The 20252-nt window shown below is 38.2% G+C and overlaps 1 protein-coding gene across 1 annotated transcript in view; it reads right to left on the bottom strand.

Annotated features, from left to right (window-relative positions):
* Positions 1–7339: 7339 nt before the first annotated feature.
* The window catches only part of SMARCA1 (SWI/SNF related, matrix associated, actin dependent regulator of chromatin, subfamily a, member 1), a 33616-nt gene continuing 20703 nt past the window's right edge, over positions 7340–20252 (bottom strand). Inside the window, exons 20-24 of the mRNA XM_040572157.1 lie at positions 18914–19046; positions 17854–17972; positions 17425–17637; positions 12440–12550; positions 7340–11764 (exon numbers count right to left, since the gene is read on the bottom strand). Of these exons, the coding sequence (XP_040428091.1) occupies positions 11693–11764; positions 12440–12550; positions 17425–17637; positions 17854–17972; positions 18914–19046 (648 nt within the window). The 3' untranslated portion in view covers positions 7340–11692. The remainder of the gene's footprint in view (positions 11765–12439; positions 12551–17424; positions 17638–17853; positions 17973–18913; positions 19047–20252) is intronic.

The following is a 20252-nucleotide window of genomic DNA, read 5'->3' as shown; positions in this document are numbered from 1 at the left end:
TCAATCACAGCAGATCTCCAGCAGGAATGTGGTCCCCATCTGACAAAACTGACTATCTTATTTTGTCTTTTATTTTAATAGGTTTCCTGCCAGCTGGATTCTGCCTCCATTTGATCAAGGGTACTAAGTCTTCAGTCAACTCTTCTTGTTTTTTCGCTCTATTTTTGAGAGCATTGACCTAAATCCATAAAAAGCAGTAAAAACAATATTGTTATTTCACAACTTATTACTAAAGCTAATTCCCAGAGAGAACAGTAATTGCTATAACAACCCTCAAAAGGTGGTCTCAAAGCTCTTTAAATCAGAAGTAAATTGTGTACATAGGCAAGCTAGCAATGCTGCTGATCTCGTGTTCTAAGCACCTTCCTTTTCTGAGAAACAACACAAAAAAGCAGGTACATTATCCACCAGCAGCCTTAGCAAAGCTGTATTTCCTCCAACTCATCCTGCTGGAGTAAGTGCAAGGCAGACTCTCCTTCGCTCTGCTGCACCCCGGCACATCAGGCAGGCTCTGAATGCCAGGTGTTTGGGGTTGCTTCATCTGGTCTAGTCCAGAAACATCTAGGAGCAAGGAAGAAGTGTGACAAATGATGAAAAGTCTTGGAATAACTTAGAGTGCAGTCATTTAATTCCAATCCAAAGGAAAAATATTATTTTCCCACTTGCTGTTTTAGCAGATGTTATTAACTCTGTGTTACTTTAATTTCCTCTGCCAATGAAGCCTTCCTGACCACATGCAGACAGCCTACATTCAACACTGCATCGAGCCCTTTGTGCAGGAAAGGTGCAGGTTTCTGAAGAGTGATGCCCTCAGCCCATGTACAGGATTCAAAAGGCAAATACAATGAGCGAGATAGAGGTAAATATTGAGGAAATCAGGTGGGCTTCAGCCAACCAAACATCCTTTTCAAAAGGAGTTCTGTATCTCAAAAAAGCAATACCAAACATACAATTCACTGAGATGCTTTTTCCACCTACTATGATTCAGTAACATCATTGTGCTCCTGTTTTACATTGTGCTCCTGTTTTCAGTGAATTACTGCCCATAATCCTCCCTTTCTGCCTCTGCACCCAAGATTGGCTCTGGGGAGTCCTTATTAGACATATTTAGTCCATATTAGACATATTTTGGTCATTAGACAGATGACCAAAGTAGAATCAGGATTGTTAAACACAATGACTGCGGCAATCTGTCAATACAGAGAGACCATTAGGAAAATAAAAATAGTAAGTTAACAATGCACAGAATGCTATACATCTTACAGCAGTCCAACAACTGCTGCCTGTGTTCTACCTCCTGCCAGGGATTAGGTCTCTTTATAAAATCATTGTGCCTGCCTTGCCAATTCAAATCACCTTTATTGCTGAAAAGAAACACTGAGCATCAGAAAGGAACAGGTTTTGCCACAGCGTACAGAACTTGGTGCTTTTAATAGCAGAAAAAATGATTATGGAACTATGTTCTGTTTTTCAGTTGGTTTTGGCTGATTTCTCACTCATCCAGAGCTGCTGCTTGTAAGGAGCCCTGGCAAGAAATTGTGATGCTCATCTGATGGCACAATGAGTCTCATTCCCTCTGCCTGGTAGGGGCTCCAGGTGATGGTAAGGATACCCCCAATTATCTGATAGGCTGTTCTCCAGCACCATTGGCATGAAGTTATCTGCACTTCAGGGTGAGGTTGGTGGCTTACCTTAAACAGCCTCCACCACTACTTCGTGTTCAAACACTGGGCCAGGCTTCCTGGCAAAGTGGTTGATGTCCCAGGCCTGGCAGTGTTCAGGAGGCAGTTGGATAATGCTCTTAATGAAAGGCTTTAACTTCTGGTTAGCCCTGAGGTGGTCAGGCAGCTGGACTTGATCTTGCTAGGTCCCTTCCACGTGAACTATTCTAATTCTAACTTTTTCCAGTCACAGCTGCAGCATTTTAAGGAATTGCAGGCATAGTCATCTCCTTCGACCATTATCAATCAGGCCAAGGCATGCCGGTTTGTAAGGCAAGAGCCTGAGCTTGGCCCCGTGCTGCTGAATCAGCACAGCATGGCTATGGCTCTACCAGCACCTGCAGTTGAGCACATGCACACAAAAAGCACAAAACCATGCTTAAAAGCATTGCACTCAGGATGACTTCCCACTTTTCAGCCCGTCCCACCAGGGACTGGATAGGGATCAGGACCTGCGTTCAGACAGCAAACCCTTACGCTACAGAACTCTAAATACACTGCTAAAACCTAAATACACTCCTAAAGCAGGACGCTTGTCAGTGTTTTAACAAAATCCGATTAGCATCCAAGAAATAAGTGGCCTAACATCATTTTAGTGCTTCTGATTCTGCCTCAGGTTCACTACAAAGCAACTTGCAGCTCGATAAACTTTGACGTGTTCTCATGTTATAAAAACAAAGTCAAAAACTTATTTATTCACTTTTTACCTCATAAGTCCCAAATCAATAATTGCACCTATTGATCAACAACATAAATTCAAAACATTAATTTACACCGAGTACCGTAACGTAATAAGAATGCAACAACTGTATTTGTGAAATTGATTTTCCTTTTGTTACTAGCAGAAAATCTTCAGGCCCGTACAATAATCAGATACAGCACACAGAGGAGTTAATTAGCACTGAATACCATAAAAAGCAAAAATTAAATTTCTTTTTAAGTACGGAAAGGAAATGTTGAGTCTCCAGGGCCGATGTTTAAACAAAAGAAATTTCTTGTACCTCTTCTACATGCGCATTCAAGAAATGTGAATCACGGAAAGGTGAATTTCAGAGCCCGCTAAAATCACTTTGTAATGTAAACAAGTAAAATGATTTCAGAGGTACAGACGCACAGAAGCTGTAAAGTAATGCTGAAACATTATTTTAGAAGGGCAGTGTTTTGGTTTTTTTATTATTATTATTAATTCCAGCAACAGTTTTAACAGTAAGTCACTGAAGCACAATCCAAAGTGATGCCATGATGTTTATTACTGTTTTTTGGCACAGAGGCTCGTACCTTCAAGCATCAATCGAACACAAGTGCATGCAGAGCTCAGTCCTTGCAGGCTGGCTCCGAGCTGCTCGTTTTGTTCTGAGCACTGCATCCATGGGAACTGACAGCTCAAACTCTGGCAGAGACCTTTTTAAGTTAAACTTCTACAGTCTTGGGGCAGGCAGGGCTATCCAAGCCCTCCCTCATGTGATCCCTATCCATTCATCCAAGTACTTTGCAGGTACTCTTGGCAAGGAGTGGCAAAATGGGAGGAGACGGCTGGACTACAGTCTTACCCAGATAGAAATCCGGGCAGGAACATCTCAGCACAGCCACGGCACCAGCCTCACGCACAAGGGAACAGAGCAGCTCCATCCTCATGGTTCCTCCTTTCAGCTCCACCAACATCACCTGGGGTCTGAACAAGAAAAGCAGAACAGAGAAGTCTAACACTGTTTTTGCAAACTACACTGTTCTGAAACCAAACACACCGCTCCAGCACCTTCAGAGGCAACTCCACTCACTCAGCAGCAAATTACAGTGGCTTTCCTTTAAATTCCAGTTTATTACCAATAAAAATAGATAGATTTAGCCATCACTCTCCAGATAATTGCACAGAGTTTTCCAACACAGCTCTTGTCCTAGCCTGGCGCAGGCAGTTGTTTTGAAGCTCCAACCTTTTCTCTTGGTGTTTCAAACGCTAGCAGAAGAGCCTGCTGCGGGAGCAGCCTTTGCACGATAACCAGGGGTCATGCCAAGACACCCAATCTGTTAATTTGGACAGGTTTCCAAGGAGCCTCCTCGTGAAAATATCCACAATGTCAACTGGCCCAGCAGGATTTGAAATAAGGCCTGGATGCAAAAGCTTCCTCTCAACCAAGAGCAGTTATCTTCAGGGCATCTCACACACTTGTGCGACTCTGTTGGTTACAGGGACTTGACCACCCCACTGCCCAAAAACAAAGCTCCAATGTTTAAAACAAGTCACAGTTTGGCTGCCCAAACCCAGGGTCTGGAGAGATAACAGACTCCAAACAGATCTACAAGCAGCTCTGAGATGGGTCTGTAGCACCCAGAGATACTCAAACCAGGCAGCTACAGGGCACAGGAGAAGATCAGACAGGCAATGACCTCCCTTGTGATGGGGCACAAGGTACCCAATGAAAACACTAATGCATATAGTTAAAATCCTATGGAGACACTGGGGGTTTCCAAGCTCCAGGAGCAGGCACAAGTGTCACCCCAAGACGGAGGAGGCAGCCACCAGCTCAGAGGGCTACTCCTGTCACCCAGAGCAGAAACCAGGCAAGCACAAACCACATCAGCTTAAGTTTTATTGAGAGGAGATGACTGAAGCTGTGGGTTGATGGTGCACAGTACATGGGGGAAACACATCCAGCTAAAGCAGCCTTTTAAGTCAAAAACACCCATAAAACACATATTTAAATATATATAAATATATATAATAAAATATATAGATATATATAATAGATAAATATATAGGAAAAAATTTAACTGTTCAGTGGCACAACTCAAATTATGTACCGAATCAGGGCTCCAGTTTGACCCTGCCACCAAGTGATTAGTACATTTACCAACACATTGAGTTAAGGCCCCAAGCTGTTGAGCAGTATTTAAATACTTATTTAAATACTCAACTAGGAAAATGTTGGTCTACAAAAGGTGTATCGACCTCTAATGAGCAGCTTTTTGGTTTTGGGTGTTTTTTTTTTAAGTGTGGTGTTGGTTTTGTTTTGGTTTGGTTTTTTTCCCAGAAGACGACAAGAGCACTTCACTCACAATTTCTATTCAGATATTTTGACTAAATAAAAGACTCAGTATCAGCAAAGAGCTGAAAATCAACTATTTTTCTCTGATCTTATTGTGCCTACTACCACATAAGGAGTTCATTTTAAAAAGCAGTAGTCGATGAACAGGTATTTCAGGCAGAAAAAAAAAGAGCAATTAGCAAGTTCAAGTTCTATCCGTATGTATATAAAGGATACAGCTAGTGACACATAATAAATACAAAAAGGACGTTTATGGTTTACCAATATAGTTACTTACTATATTGCTGACTTTACTATAAGATAATAGAGTTTTATAACCCGTTCCTCAAGGCAAATGAGGATTAAATTTTTGTGACAGTAAATTTCTTCAAAAACCTTGAACTATAATCAAGTTGGTACCTAAACAAACCAATGTGTTACATTTCTTTGGAAACAGGCACTGACCACTTACACCATAGGTATACCCTTGGAATTTTGTAAAAGCGCCATGAAATTCAGAAGCCACCAGAGCGCAACAGTTGGCATGATTTGTGCAAAATCTCAATTGCAGTTTTATTAGTTGAAGGACTATGATGCCTAGGATTACTGTCATAATTTCAAATACTCAGCAGTCGAGCCTTTTTTATTTTCCTAAGTATAAATCACAAAATAAAAGGGAAAAACCAAACCAACCAACCCCATCCCACCCCAAACCACCAAAGAGATAAGAACTTACATAACTGGAATTTCAGGCCATGTTGAGAAAACGTGAAAGCAAAACGTCTAAGGAAAGAAGTAAGAGACTTACTGGACTGCCAACCTTTACCACAAAGCAGTCTCACAAGGAAGGCCCACCTTTAAGTTGGAGAAAGACAACACATAATTAATGCTAGTCACCAACATCCTGAGCAGATTTTAAGACTTTGTGGCCTTAAGCAGTATCCAACTAATTAACGGAGAAGATAAATGAAGGTGACTTTTCATGCTGCTTCCTATATGCAAGAAACTGCCCTGTAGAAGCCAAAAGGTCTGTTCCCTGTAGAAGTGTCTGTAGTCTGACCTCCCCAGCCCCTCAACACCTACAGCACGAATGACCCTATGCCACCACCGCCAGACACCTCTGCACTTCTGGCTCTTTCTAAGCTAGCAGCAAGAGCTGCCCCTTGTCACAAGTCTCAGTTCCACTGTGCTGTTTTCCAGGTAATTTGTTTGCAGTAGTGGATGTAAAGTCCCCCAAGGAAGAGATCTAACCAGAGAGCGATGCTCTGCAGTTAGCCGGCTAAGTGTACGAATGCACTCCAAGCAAGACATCGAGTTTCTCTGGCTCCCCTGATTAAGTGGGGCTCCTCCTGCAGGCATTCCCTGCGCCCAAGCCCAAGTGTTTGCATAATTCCCGTACAACCACAGGTCACAAAACAACTGCATTAGTGGAGTGTGACACATGGTTGACAGTCGGCTGAATATGAGCCAGCAGTGTGCTCAGGTGGCCAAGAATGCCAACAGCATCCTGGCTTGTATAAGAAACAGTGTGGCCAGCAGGGCTAGGGTAGTGATTGTCCCCCTGTACTCAGCTCTGGTGAGGCCGCACCTCAAGTACTGTGTTCAGTTTTGGGCCCCTCGCTACAAGAAGGACATGGAGGTGCTCGAGGGAGTCCAGAGAAGGGCAACGAAGCTGGTGAGGGGTCTGCAGAACAAGTCTTACGAGGAGCGGCTGAGGGAGCTGGGATTGCTCAGCCTGGAGAAGAGGAGGCTCAGGGGCGACCTTATCACACTCTACAGGTACCTTAAAGGAGGCTGTGGCGAGGTGGGGGTTGGTCTATTCTCCCACGTGCCTGGTGACAGGATGAGGGGGAACGGGCTAAAGTTGTGCCAGGGGAGGTTTAGGTTGGATATTAGGAAGAACTTCTTTACTGAAAGGGTTGTGAGGCATTGGAATGGGCTGCCCAGGGAAGTGGTTGAGTCACCACCCCTGGAGGTCTTTAAAAGATGTTTAGATGTAGAGCTTACTGATATGGTTTAGTGGAGGACTTGTTAGTGTTAGGTCAGAGGTTGGACTCAGTGATCTTGGAGGTCTCTTCCAACCTAGATGATTCTGTGATCTCTTCAGGACTGACTTCAGAAATCTTTGTTTATTAACATTAGGTTTATTACAACCGTTTAGTATTTCTCTCCACACTTCAGCCCACTTGGTGGCACAGAGCTGTCCTACATTTTTCAAGTCCTCCAACAGGAGGAACTACCACGTAGCTCTGCAGACAGGATGGCTGTTCCCATTACAAGTTCTGATCTTTGAACAGAGCAGCTTCTCCAGAAGAGTTGGCAGGCACTGTTTCCACACAAAAAAAAATCTTGGAAACAGTAAACTTCAGCACTTGCAGACCAAAACAGACACAAAGAATATGTAAGAAGCAGAATCTAGCTACGGGATCATCATCAGCCAGGCACTAAGCGGAGCTATCTGAAGCACTATAGTTCTTGTAGCCACATCTACTACTAGTGACCAACAGCTGCAGTGATGAAATTCCTTGGTTCCCACCATTCTGCATCTTGTAGACTTCGGCTCCAAACTATTTTATTTTAGTAACACACCACAGGTATGGGAAAAAAACAGTAATATACTTTAATAAAGCATCAACATACATTGTATCATATCAAGAGACAACACAGGTAAGGCTGTCACAAAAATACAGGCACTACTAGTATTTTATTTGAGATCACAGGAGATGAGAAAGTTTGAAAGCAGATGAGGAACAGCCACACACACCCCTTATATTCATCTACCATAGCCTGAAAGCTATGAGAGGTACAAAAACAATACAAACAAATCCAGTTACTCTGAACAGTATCCAAGTACGTGGGCCAATTCGTACCAGAAGTATAGTTACCAGAAGACATAAGGTTCATATCAGTTTTTATATATGTACAACTTAAGAAACAAATGTAATTTTTAAAGAGTTCAGAAGTTAACTTTCAACAACACAATGTAGACTTGAAGGCAGTAAATCTTACTCCTATTAAGGCTATTATGAAAGGATGGATATCATGCAAATGCAATTAAAATGTTACATTTCAAAATATGCAAAAGTTCAATTTTAACTTTCAGAAAAAAATATATCAAACATTATAACTGTGATCCACCAAAGCATTTTACAAACATGCTTGAAGCTAAATACATGGACTAAACTGACAGAGAAGGTAATGAATACCAAACTTGATTATCTCAACCAGACCAGAAGTACAGTAATCAGTTCCTTCCAGCATCACCACAAATGCCAATGCCTGCACCAAACATTTGTCATGTCATATTCACAGGCCGCGGCTGGCTCCAAAATTCAACGTGCTTTTTCAAGCTGTAAGGCCTGCATAGCTTGTTGTTGGTTGTTTTTTAATAGCTCTGGCATTAATTTGTGGTCACTGAACATACTTAACACCTCCAATGAACATGGGGAAGAGGCATGCACAGAAAGAGCCTGTGAATTGACTGCGGACCGGGCAGCACACAGCTGGAAGCACATAACAAGTTACTTCCATCAGGCATTCAGATAGATTCTCCTTAGCTCCCATACACTGTACCCCTTGCTTATGATCTCAAAGAGAAAACTGTTTTTAAACCATAACCTGCATTAGCACTAAATCCCAGAAGCAAGGCCAATCAACAAGAAATAGAATCTTAGTTAATATTTTAGTATAGCGATGCTACTTGTTCAAATGGTATCTAAAGATGGCTTATGTTACCAGCAGGTAGAAAACTTCATTTTTTCTTTAGGTAATTATAATAATTTGAAATTAAGTACAATGAAGATGGCCAGCTGTGTAACTTTTATCACCACTCAAAAATAAAGTGTTGATAACTTGAAAATAACTAAAAGAAAAAGAACACAAGAACCGTTGTGACCTTTCCCAGGATGTTACGTGCACCATGAGAAGTGCTAGATTGCTGCACTACTTTCTTTCTTCAACCCCAATGCTATCATAATCAAATTGTAGTTGTGTACTCCAAAGGAGACAAGTTATTTTCAGACCTTTTATATCATATTTCTTTAGCTACTATCAAATTGCCTGAAGGTTCGGACTTTTCAGAACTTCCTCCTATGACATTACATTCAGTACTTACAAGTTTCTTAGAAGCAGTATTCCTCATCTAAGAAAAAATTAGTTAAAAGTAAGAAGATTCCTTTATTTCAGTCCATCTAATTTTGAGTCACAGCAGCATATCATTTGGATTCTGCTAGGCACATACTGTGTGGATATGTGCAACATGAAGAACGAAAACGGAAAAGAAAGATCCATTTTACTTTAATCCTGACCAGCAGCTGTTAGCAATTTTCTTTAGTTATCAGTGTGGGACATGATGGATGGGAAGACTCAATAGGCTGAGGAACTAGTATATAGTATACAAGTGCTCTCAAGGACTGTGTTCAACAGCACATTTAGTTTAACTAGGAACTACAGACTGTAAGAGATAACAGATAGTTCCTGGGAGTATCTATCATTCTTCAGAGAAGATGTCTGATCAAGAGGATAATATCTGGAAGAATGACTGCATGATCTTTTGCTACATAGCTAGCATACCGTGTCACTGAGGAAGAAAAGTGAATATTAACTCAAGTGGTAATGAAAACCAAGAAATCTGCATAAAAGAACAAGTTGAAATATTACCATTTTAAGTTTACATATACTTTGCAAAGAATACAAAAAACAGATACACAAGAACATGCAAGTGAAACAAAGCTAATCTGCAATAAACAGGAAAACAGAATACACATTTTAATACTTAAGGCATTAAAAAGTTCACTTGATTATGCTAAAGAGTAGCAATGGAATAAGGTCTAGACCTAGCCAATGTAATTAAATAAAAATTCATTTGGCTCTTCCAGCCTTTATTTCCCTCCTCCTTTTTACTTGTTTTTATAACTTCAGATCATAAAGTTACCAAGTGACATAGGAGGAGAAGTAATTGTAAATAAGGCATCTTCCTCTATTAGTAGCAATGCTCCAGAGATTTGTGATTATATAGATGTAGCTGCATAGCCATTTTACAGACCATGATTAGACCAGATGTCCTTCTACCAAGGATAAAAGAGGATGTCGACTACTCTGATACCAAAAATATTATTTGAAAAGACATCCTTTTCCGAGTTCACCCTATCCTACCTGGGGTGCATACTCATTTAAAAACATATTGACACCCATCACTAGCCTTCTGTCTGAAAGATGTGCCCCATCATCATTATTAGGCATACCTCTCAACTCAGATGAACCTCAACAGATAAACACCCTTCTTTTTAATCTACAAGCTTTACAAATAAAAGCCCAGTACAAATAATTAATGACTTGGTCCCCAAACAAAAGCTCTACACCAAAATACAAAATCCAATTAGTAATCTTTCAAGATGCCAGGCTAAGCCATCACACTCATTTTGCACAAAACCTTAAATGCAGACTATCAAGGAAATCTAGAAATTACTCATCAAGCTTATAGAGATTAATCCCAGAACACTTCGGAGCCACTCCAATAGATTTTAATTGACATGAAACAATGCGGACAGAAGTGTGTCCTAGAATTCAAGAGAAATTTTATGAAACTCAAGAATATTTTATGAAAGCCAAAAGTTTTACAAAATTAAGAGAAAGGTAGCCAACACAAGCATGAAATACAAAGCAATTTTATCACCTCAAACTACTCAAGAAGGAAGCAAACTGTACTATTAGAAATTTACAAGTCGTCTTCAAGGAAAGTACCATGTAAAGCACACTGCATTAATCTAGACTTGACATTATAAGGGCAAGCCTCGCTGTGGCAAGGTCCATACTAAACACCAGATCAGAGACAGAAGATTAAAGTAAAACATTAGATGTCACAGTCACTGTTCTACTGATCTGGGAAAGGCAGAGACTCCAAGGTGAACAGAAACTATGAACCTGCCATTCTCGCGAAGTCAAAAAAAACAGTACATCCAACACTTTCATCCCTTCATTAAAATAGAAATACTAAAAAGGAGCACTCCATAACATATCCCCATTGCTTCTGACTGACATTTGGAATCAAAGGTAAAAGCAGAAAGTTAGCAGAGATAATTAGAGCAACAGAGATCTTTTAGCACAAGGCAGCATATCTGAGCAGCCTACCAACCAGGAGATGATGAAGTTTGTTTGCTACTTAAAAAAGAAGCTATTAGTCGACTACTTCAGTTCATTAGGCGTATAAAAAGTTTCATCTAGAGGTCATTCCAAAAAACACCTCGCCTTGTGTTTAAGCATATATGCAGCCCAACAGAAACTGATGATAATAAGGAAAAAAATATAAGTATCTGCTGGCTTTCCTTCTGAGTATTTCTGAGAAAAATGTCAATTTAATGCTGACAGCAAACAAGGATGTCAGTCTAATTAGATTTTTTGTTTTGGCATGCTCCTGATCCTATCTATATACTCTGAAGAAAATCTGATCGATGATGAAGGCACAATTATACAAACCTTAACATTCACTCTAGGTGTAGCTATGCAGAAAAGGGATGGGGGGGGAGGGGAACAAAGGTGAAGTACATTTCTCTTCAAATATTTTTAATTCAGTTTATTTTCCCACAGCCATATAAATTTAAAATATGAAACAACAATAATACAGCTATAGAATCTAGGTTTCCTTTCAACGCAGCAGCATATAAAACATATAAAAGCTAAAACTTTAGCATAAGCTTAAAAAAACAAGGACTGAGTGAATTTTGCAGAAGACATGAAATTCACAAAATACAGTACACAAAAATACTGGAATGCATAAAATATAAAGCTACACATTCTAGGTAATGAAAGACATTGTAAATATACAAAATTTGCTAAATTAAACCAAGGGATTTGTGAGCAAGTACCATGAATACAAAGAAGTTGGCAATCAATACTTGTAGATGAAGACAAGAAAGGGGCAGTTTTATATTTAGCATTCATTTTGCGAGTTCACGACTTCACTTTCTTAGCATCTTTTTTTCCGGAGTTCTCAGTAGCCAAATCTGCTTTTCTCTTCTGTGACTAAAAAGGAAAATAAAAAAAATTAATTCCAGCAAATGGTGGCATCATACCACAATGTTTTTAAGTACATTAACTATTTTAAAAGATAAGTAACATTAATGCATTCTATTTTTAAATTCAGTTTTGTGGGAGTTAACAGAAGGGTAAACAAAAATCCCAGATTTAGACACTTAATTCTGCTACCCTTTTTGCTTTCTTGATGTTCTGCATTACGTGGTCTCAATGGTACAAGTACTGTGCACACCATGAATTGGATGAGAAGATCAGGACCTTGATTTATTTATAGTTTTGCTGTTGTAAAAGTGACAAATCTTTAAAATAAAAGGAGCACTTCTTACTTCTTCCTCCAGAAACTAGTACATAGTGGAGTAACAACAATTTTAGACTGAAGTCAACATATCATGTAGGCAGAAAGAAGAGCTATGCTTTCTTAAAAAGTGCCTTAGCTACTTATACTAAAGCCTCTTCTCAAAAAAATAAGTAAGGACCCAAAATATTACGAATTGGGAACATCTGCATAGAATCTAGGAGAGCTGTGAATAGACAGATATTTGTTTAATCTCTCAACTAATGGTTTATATTTAAACAATCAGTTACTATTACCTTCTTTTTCATCTCCTAACAAAAATATAATTGAATTCTACCACCCTGGAAATAAAGTGCTGCTCAACATACCGATGTGACTTTTGATCCTCTTTTCTTCTTTTCAGCTCGTTCTTTTTCCTCAATTTCCATATTCTCTTTTTCTATTAATGATATCAGAGTATTACAGCGTCTCTGAAACTCCTGAGGAAACAGAAAACAACAAATTTTAAATGCATCATACAAACTCTCTCATCTACAAAAAAAAAATACTGTTTTTCCAGAAGTGTTCAATACCCAGACTGGTAAGATGAACTTTGTTATTGCACATCCGTCTTTATCTTAGTGCAACCTTTTCTATAAAGAGAGAAAGGCAAGATATTTACTGAAATATTTGGCTTCCTGACAGTTTTCAGGACTGCCTGTATCTTTCAAGCTGATGTTCCTGAAGACTGATGCGATCTTTCATCATGTTTATGTGAAGCAAATAATATACTGCTGCCAGCATACTATGCCAGATTTTAGGAAGAGGGGTCTTCAGGTACATCTTTAAAGCAGGAAGAAATCAAAGCTATCTTCAGCAATATTTTGCGGTGGCACACAGACCTTTTTGTGATGAGGTAAGACACTTTAGAGGTCTAAACTGGCAAAAATCTATCCAGCTTTAAGCCTTGAACTCACTGTTGTATCTATCTTCAGTCAAAAAGCACCCAAAAGGTAGGAGGCCTTAAATGCTTTTAAGCATTAAGACTTCCAAGTCATCTGAAAATGTTCAAGACTAAATGACAAAAATGTCATTTATACATTAAAAAATATTTCCAGTACAACTGTCACAATACTTCCATTGTAGTTAATAACAGTTGGCTTGGTAGCAGAAATCATTTGATTCTTGTATCCCATCTGGAAAAATAGATCTCTTACCAAATACAGAATATGTACTTATTTCTATTATTATTATTAAGTATGTTGAAAACAGCAATTCCATGGCTAGCTCTTCCTAGCACAAGGCAGGAAGGTTTCTTCTGATGAAAAAAGCTGGAAAAGAGCATCTTACCTATTAAACTCAGTGAAAAAAAATGTGAACCATAAGCTACTCGAAAATTACCTAGTAGCATAAAGCTCAACCTACAACCGGTCTATTCACCATGAAGTGAACAGGTGACCTTTTTGCCCAGGAATTAGTCTCCGTTTTCTTAGCATCTGTAACCTGCATACTGCCTCAGCCATCATGCATGCTTTCTTGATCCTGATCGTTCTGAAACAGACAAGCATATGACTCATCTTGGAGAAGTTCATGTCCTAAGACTAACAATTTTCCTTAAGTCCTCAAGGTGCCACAGATTCCTCTACAAATCGGGCTGCAAAGCCTTGGATGAAAGCTGCACAATCCAGAATGAACACACAATCCTTCCACCTTTCTTATAAGCAAAGAGAAAAATTCAGGAAGTTTGTCTTTACAACTCCCTGCTGGAAAGGTTCCAGTCCCACACATGTAGTTTTATAGTCATTTCTGCCACATCCATGTAAAAGTAACCCCAACCCCCCCACCACAAACACAACCATAAATATTCTCATGTCAACCAATAAAACCCCTCAAATTTCATGCAAACAGCATTCAGATAAAAAGGCAACAAGTCTGAGAACACTTGGGTGCAAGCCATCCCAAAACGTATTGCATCCCCAAACACAGAACAGAGATCTGTCCCCAAACACTTCACAAATCAATAGAGATTACTGAAAAGAGGCAGAAGCAGAAAAATGATTGCCAGTATGTCAGAAGCATTTTCCATCATTTGAATTTGTGCATGTTACACTCGAAGACAAAGGAGCTGTAGGTAGAGACTGATGACAATCTGTTCCACAAAAGCAAGCAGTTCAACCTTCCTGAGTGTAAGAGAAATTACCTGGCGTTAAATTCAAGACAAACAATTATCAGAAATGCACCAAGAAATAACCTCCAGACATTTGCCTACAGCACTGAGAAAAATCCTCTTATTTGCAAGGGAAAAAAAATGCTTGTATAGATGCGTATGTTTACTATAATCAAGTGTTCAGGTTGACATTTAGTCTTTCCAGACTGCTACTCCAGAACATGCAGAAGGCAGAGGACGGACTCAAAAGCAACTTTCTCAGGAGAATCACAGAAGCAGTTGACAGTAGCATGTGGTATGCACACAGGTTTCTGCTACACCTACTATCACAAAGAGAATCTGCATTACAAATTCTGCCCTGAACTCCTGAAATTTCTGTATGGACTGATCCTGGACTGATCCATCTCATTTCAGTACTATAAAAATACACTTCAAGTGTAAAATGCCCTGCACCTTTAGAGTTGCAATTTCATTCAGTATGGCTGATATTTTTCTCCTTAGGATTGAAAGAGATGAGATGTACTTTGCTCTTCACTTCATAGTTATAAAGACTAGTATTGCAATAAATAAGATGGGAGCACTGAACCATCACCTTCTGCATGACCGAAGGCAGAGATGTTGGCTTGATAGAGAAAGTAGAAGTCTGAAGCTCTGTCAACAGGCCTGTACGTTCCTGTATTTACATAATTGTTTCTTACACTGGCTAGGGTTACAGAAAGGTAAAAGAACGTACATAAATTACGCCCAGAAAACAGATATGTGTTTCACTATTGCCATGATATTCTGCATTCTTTCTGCATGGACAGAAATAAAAGAATAATTACTAAACTATAAAATTAAGCTTTTGTGCATAGTTTAAAAAAAAAATCATAGTTTTAGGCACTCTCAAGCTCTGAAAATTTACATTTTGGGTTAAAAAACTGTTTACTGAATAAATCACTGAAGCAGAATCTTTGTTTTCCAAAGAGAAATCTTCAGAAGGCAAAGAAACCAAAATAAGAAGATGGAAGATAAATAAGCTACTTATACGGAATTCAAGAGACATCTAGTGGTTAGTTGAACACAAAGTCTGAGAGCCCAGTAACAAGTACTTGTCAGAATTACACTGCCCTTCCTATCCTGTTTCATGAGTTTGAATGCAATAAAAGGTAATTTTGAGGTTACATGAACTTCAGTGTTCTAAGAAGGCGTTAATTTATCCACTTTCACTGAACTTACTACATAACTCTTTTTATAAAGATTTGTATTTATACTTAGTACGTTATTCTCGGAATCAAATGACTTTCCAACACTTTTCGTCATAAAAAGCATCAAGCCAGTGCAAAATAGACCCACAGAAATGAATACTCCCCACAAATACCATGGTATTTGTATGCATAAAGTGTATCGGTTACTGGCAATTTAAACCATACATATCATGGCCATTTACAACAATTACGAAAATTAATGGATGCATGAAATGAAAGATTACTTTATCTTTGTGTTTTCATACCATTATTTCAGCTACATAACAATAGAAAAATAATATTAACAGGTAGAATTTTGAGAAAATATAAGCTAAAATTCACTGTATTTCCAACCAGTCTCTCCATTTCAGCATTAGATACCACAGAACATGGTTCTACATGTTAGAAAAATGATTCCTTTCTCCTTTAAAAAGATTTTTTAAGGAACATAATAATCTGAAAGAAGACTTAGAAGATTTAAGTCTACCTCTGACTTAAAAACATCAATTAATCTTAAATATTGAGCTATATTTTTAATTTCTAGTACTAATTTATATTATTTCCTTAAGCAGATTCCTCCACAGACAACTGAAAAGTAACTAAAGTTAATATTGGAGAGGTTTTTATGGTCACAATTTTAAACCCAGTATCTATTCAAACAGACATTTCAGCAAGAAAAGTCTTCAATTATTTTTAACTAAGAACATTTTATGAACATTTCCTAAGGCTGGGAAACAACGAGTGAAAGGTAATGCCCTGTGGCTCTGCAGCTACTGAACTATCCAAAAATGCAGATTTATATACAAAATGGCATGAAAGTTACATGACCACAACATATCATTTAATTAGAAGTTTGCTTACAAGGCAATGGGAAGTACCTATGAGAGTTGTGTAAGGGACAGGGTGCTCCAGTATTTTGCGTCAGCCATGCACATATGGTTTTGTGTTCAGTCAAACCAAAAAATAGGTGTTTCTTCTCTTACTCTTTGAAAGTGAGTAAGATTAGATTATTCCAGGTATTATATGAAAAATTGGGAAGTACACGTTCCCCTTATAAATACATTCACATTCCAATTGCACATACATGTGGTCTTTAAATAAGGTACAAACTTGTACTTTTTATCTGTAAGAAGGAACTTAAACAGGTAAATTTGACCGAAGACTCCAGGGCTGAGCTAACAGTTTCCTTAAAACCATCCCATACTCAGAGGCTAGTGTCTACATAGCTTATTATTTGCAGCCACCAACACTCCCGTTAGTATTATGTTCTGTTACTTAATATCTAAATTAAAAAAAGAATGCCTCTGCTCTCCAGAAAAAGGAAAAAATACAGCCAAAATTCAGAGTACTAGTCCACTTACTATCTAGCCAACTTATTTTTGTGAGTATAAACAAAATCTGCAGAAAACTAAGTAAAAAAAGCACTTAAATATGATAATCCTTATTCAAAATTACAAAGTTAATTTTAAACCAATAGCTTCAATGATTAACTCACATGAATCTCTGAAAATTTTCTCATGCTTTTAGAAATTAAGTAGGAATATTAGAAAAGCTGTTCTTTCCTCCAAGTATATAATTCAGATGTTTTGAGCCTTTAATATAGTCCAAAAATTCTGAAGAGCAGTCATGTTCTAGGAAATATTGTTAAAACTTTGTTTGCAATAAAAGTAACATTTGTAAGGCTAGTGTACTTCTGCATTAATCCCTTTGGGTAACACACAACTTCAACTTGGCGAGTTTTCTAATCTGTTTGTTTCAGCTCTACTGTGTTGTTTGTTGTACTAAGGGAATAGGTAGTTTTATTAAAAATAAGGAATGAGAATGAAAACAAAATTAGTTTTGAGAATGAAAGCCAAAATTATTTTTTCAGCACTTATTTCCTACTTTCCAGTATTTTGGCGCAAATCCAAATTATGTGATAGAGCTTAAAAAGTAACAAAATTTTTCAGATACCTACTTGGTCCATGTAACTGACACCTACCATTGCAGTTCTAGATTTGATAAACCAGTCGAATCTGAACTGAGGAGCATTGCGCACACACTGCCGTAGTTCTTCATACACGTTTTCTTTGTCAAAGCCCATCTTGTGTAACATGCATATCAGAAATCTGTCTTCTTCTTCTGTGTAATTTTTCCCTTTGTTTGTTCCATACTGAATACGCAACTGATGGAAAGGTGCTTTATACCTTGCAATCTGAATGCAAAGCAAAAATATTGATATTAAACATACAGCGCTACATCATGGATTTATTACATATTCATGTGGATTACTGATACATAAAAATAGAATTCCCATCCCCAACTGTTCCCTTTCTGAAGGGATGTAAGAGATTACATCCACCTGTAACCACAGAGTTAACAAGAAGCAGTCACTATAAAACAAAAAATTAAAAGATCCTGCAGTGATTACTTTGGCATCAAGGGCTTTCTTGATACTGATTCTCCGTTGAATTCTTGCCTCTCCTCGTTCAATTTGAGCCATAATCCTCTCAATGTCCTGTAGTTCGTTGCAACGTTCCCAGAAAACAGCTAAAAACAAAATTTGTAAAATAAGATCTTTTGCTTTACTGTTTTGCCTTTAGTCAACTAAAGCACTCCAGCAAGAAAATGTAATGCAGTTTGTAGATCCACAAAACCTTAAAGATTCAGTAATACTTTCCCTTTTACTGTGCTAGCAAAGAAAGCTTGCACAGACCTTCATTCACTGTCTTTAAGTTAACTATAAGCAACAGCTTAGTAACAACTGTAGGACAGTTTATATCCAATATAAATAGCTGGAGTTAAGTAAAATTGGGAAAAATTACTTTTAAAGGTAGTTAGTTATAACCATGGTTTAATGCTGCTAACCTGTTTCACCATTCTTATTCATATGTCAATTTTTACTTGCTATCTCTAAAGTCAACAGGAACTACCTAGCGTATGACTTATAAAAAAGACAGTAATGTGTGGCTTCTCCTGATTCTTTGGGTTGGTTAAAAGATGTAAATTCAGCACTTGATAGGGAGCTCTTGATGAGCTGTTCTTTTTTTAAGCTAACATGCAAAACGTTGCAAGGTTACATTTTATGAAGGATTTTAGGAAAACAAAACATAAGGATGAAACAGAAACAATTCTGAACAAATTAAAAGGTGTTGTGCAAATACCAAAGACAAAGACACAGCACACTAGCTAGAACAGTATATAAACCTATAGAGAATTATGATGGCACTATAATGCAACTTCATGACTCTACATGACCACCATGTCAACGTAAATCAACTACAACGTGTTCTACATTTCTGCTGAGGAAAAAGGATAGCTCAAGACATGTTTATGCTGCAAACTTAACCTTTAACACAATTAAATCTGCTGGGGAGAACTACAATATTCTTCCTATACACATCCAAATTCTACATTTTGTAGAAGAACACGTAGCAAAAACAATGGCTATTCGATACGACTAAGAAATGTATTTTGAAATATACACAAACCTGAATACTCAATGACCTCCTCGGGTGACTTTCCTTCCACCTCACGGGCAATATTATCTATATCATCACGACCGTACTTCTCATTAGCTTTAATAAACTGATTAAAATCCCTTTTATTCCAGTTTGTAAAACCCTGTAAGTACCAAGAGATCAAGAAGCTATTACTAAGTAGAAAGGAAACATTTTGCAAAATTTTGTCTTATGTATCATTTGCTACAATTGCCAATGCCTCTGCAATGTCACATAATTAGAGTGGTTAATGGTCTTTCAGGATTTCCGTAACTTCTATTATTCAGGGCTTATTACTGAGTCATTAGAAGTCTAAAGAGTTATTTTCTTGCATGACTCCACATGCATTAGTAAGAGCTTTTTACTTTGCCTCCTTTTTAAATCTTTTATGAATTATTTCTCCAAAGAAAGTCTCACCGACAGGTTACTGTAATTTTATTTAAGCAACAAAAAGTCTTTGGAATACGAAGCTCCAGTACAAGTGTCATTACAAGTTCTTCAAATAGTTCAAGTATCTAAAGCAATAGCTGCTACTTAGTACACGTACAAACCTTGAACCAAACAAACAGCTGGATGAAAGCTTAAATACATCAAGAAACAATCTCTAGTCCAAAAAGATGCAATCAAATGGAAACTCCATAGCACTGTCAAACGGGAAGTTTATTGTGTGCTGAAGAAATTAATCCAGAACTGAACAACAGTTAAGTGAGATGCAATGCATGGAAACATGACCCGAGAACATGGCGCTACATTTTAAAGACAGTGAAAGGAGAAAACATCAAAAAAAAACAACAAAAGTCACATCTACAAGGAACTTTGCCAGTTCTCCAGCTGAGTAAGATGACTTCTCAATTAGATTGCATCTTTACACATTCAACATACACAAATATTTATTTCTAGACATCAACAGACATGCATACCAACAAAAGCTGAAGTATGTCCTCTGCTATAAACAGGTGAGGTTAATAGTCAAATTGGGACCTTGCAGGGCTAGGAACACTAGCCCGCTTCCTTGAGAAAATTTCCTGAATCCAGAAAATCTCAGTACTTCAAAACACACCTTTCTCCTGAACAATTAGCTTTTAATGAGCCTAGACAGCAGGATAACAGTCCCAAGAAGTCAATAAACTAGCCAGTGACATGGAGACAGTCCCAGCAGAAAAGGAACATGCCGAACCAAACTGGGACAGAATTAATGGATGTGATATGCCGCCTTATACAGCTGTGTAAAAACCATATGGTGATGGAGGCTTGCCTTCTCTGATTTCAGTCTTGTCTGATAAACTCAGAAGACAAATGCACATACAAGAAAGCCACTGACTAGATTTCT

This window comes from Cygnus olor, chromosome 13 (genome assembly GCF_009769625.2).
Source record: "Cygnus olor isolate bCygOlo1 chromosome 13, bCygOlo1.pri.v2, whole genome shotgun sequence".
Taxonomy (NCBI): Eukaryota; Metazoa; Chordata; class Aves; order Anseriformes; family Anatidae; genus Cygnus; species Cygnus olor.
Note: the sequence above shows the minus strand (reverse complement) of the source record. Positions and strands in the feature narration are given on the sequence as shown.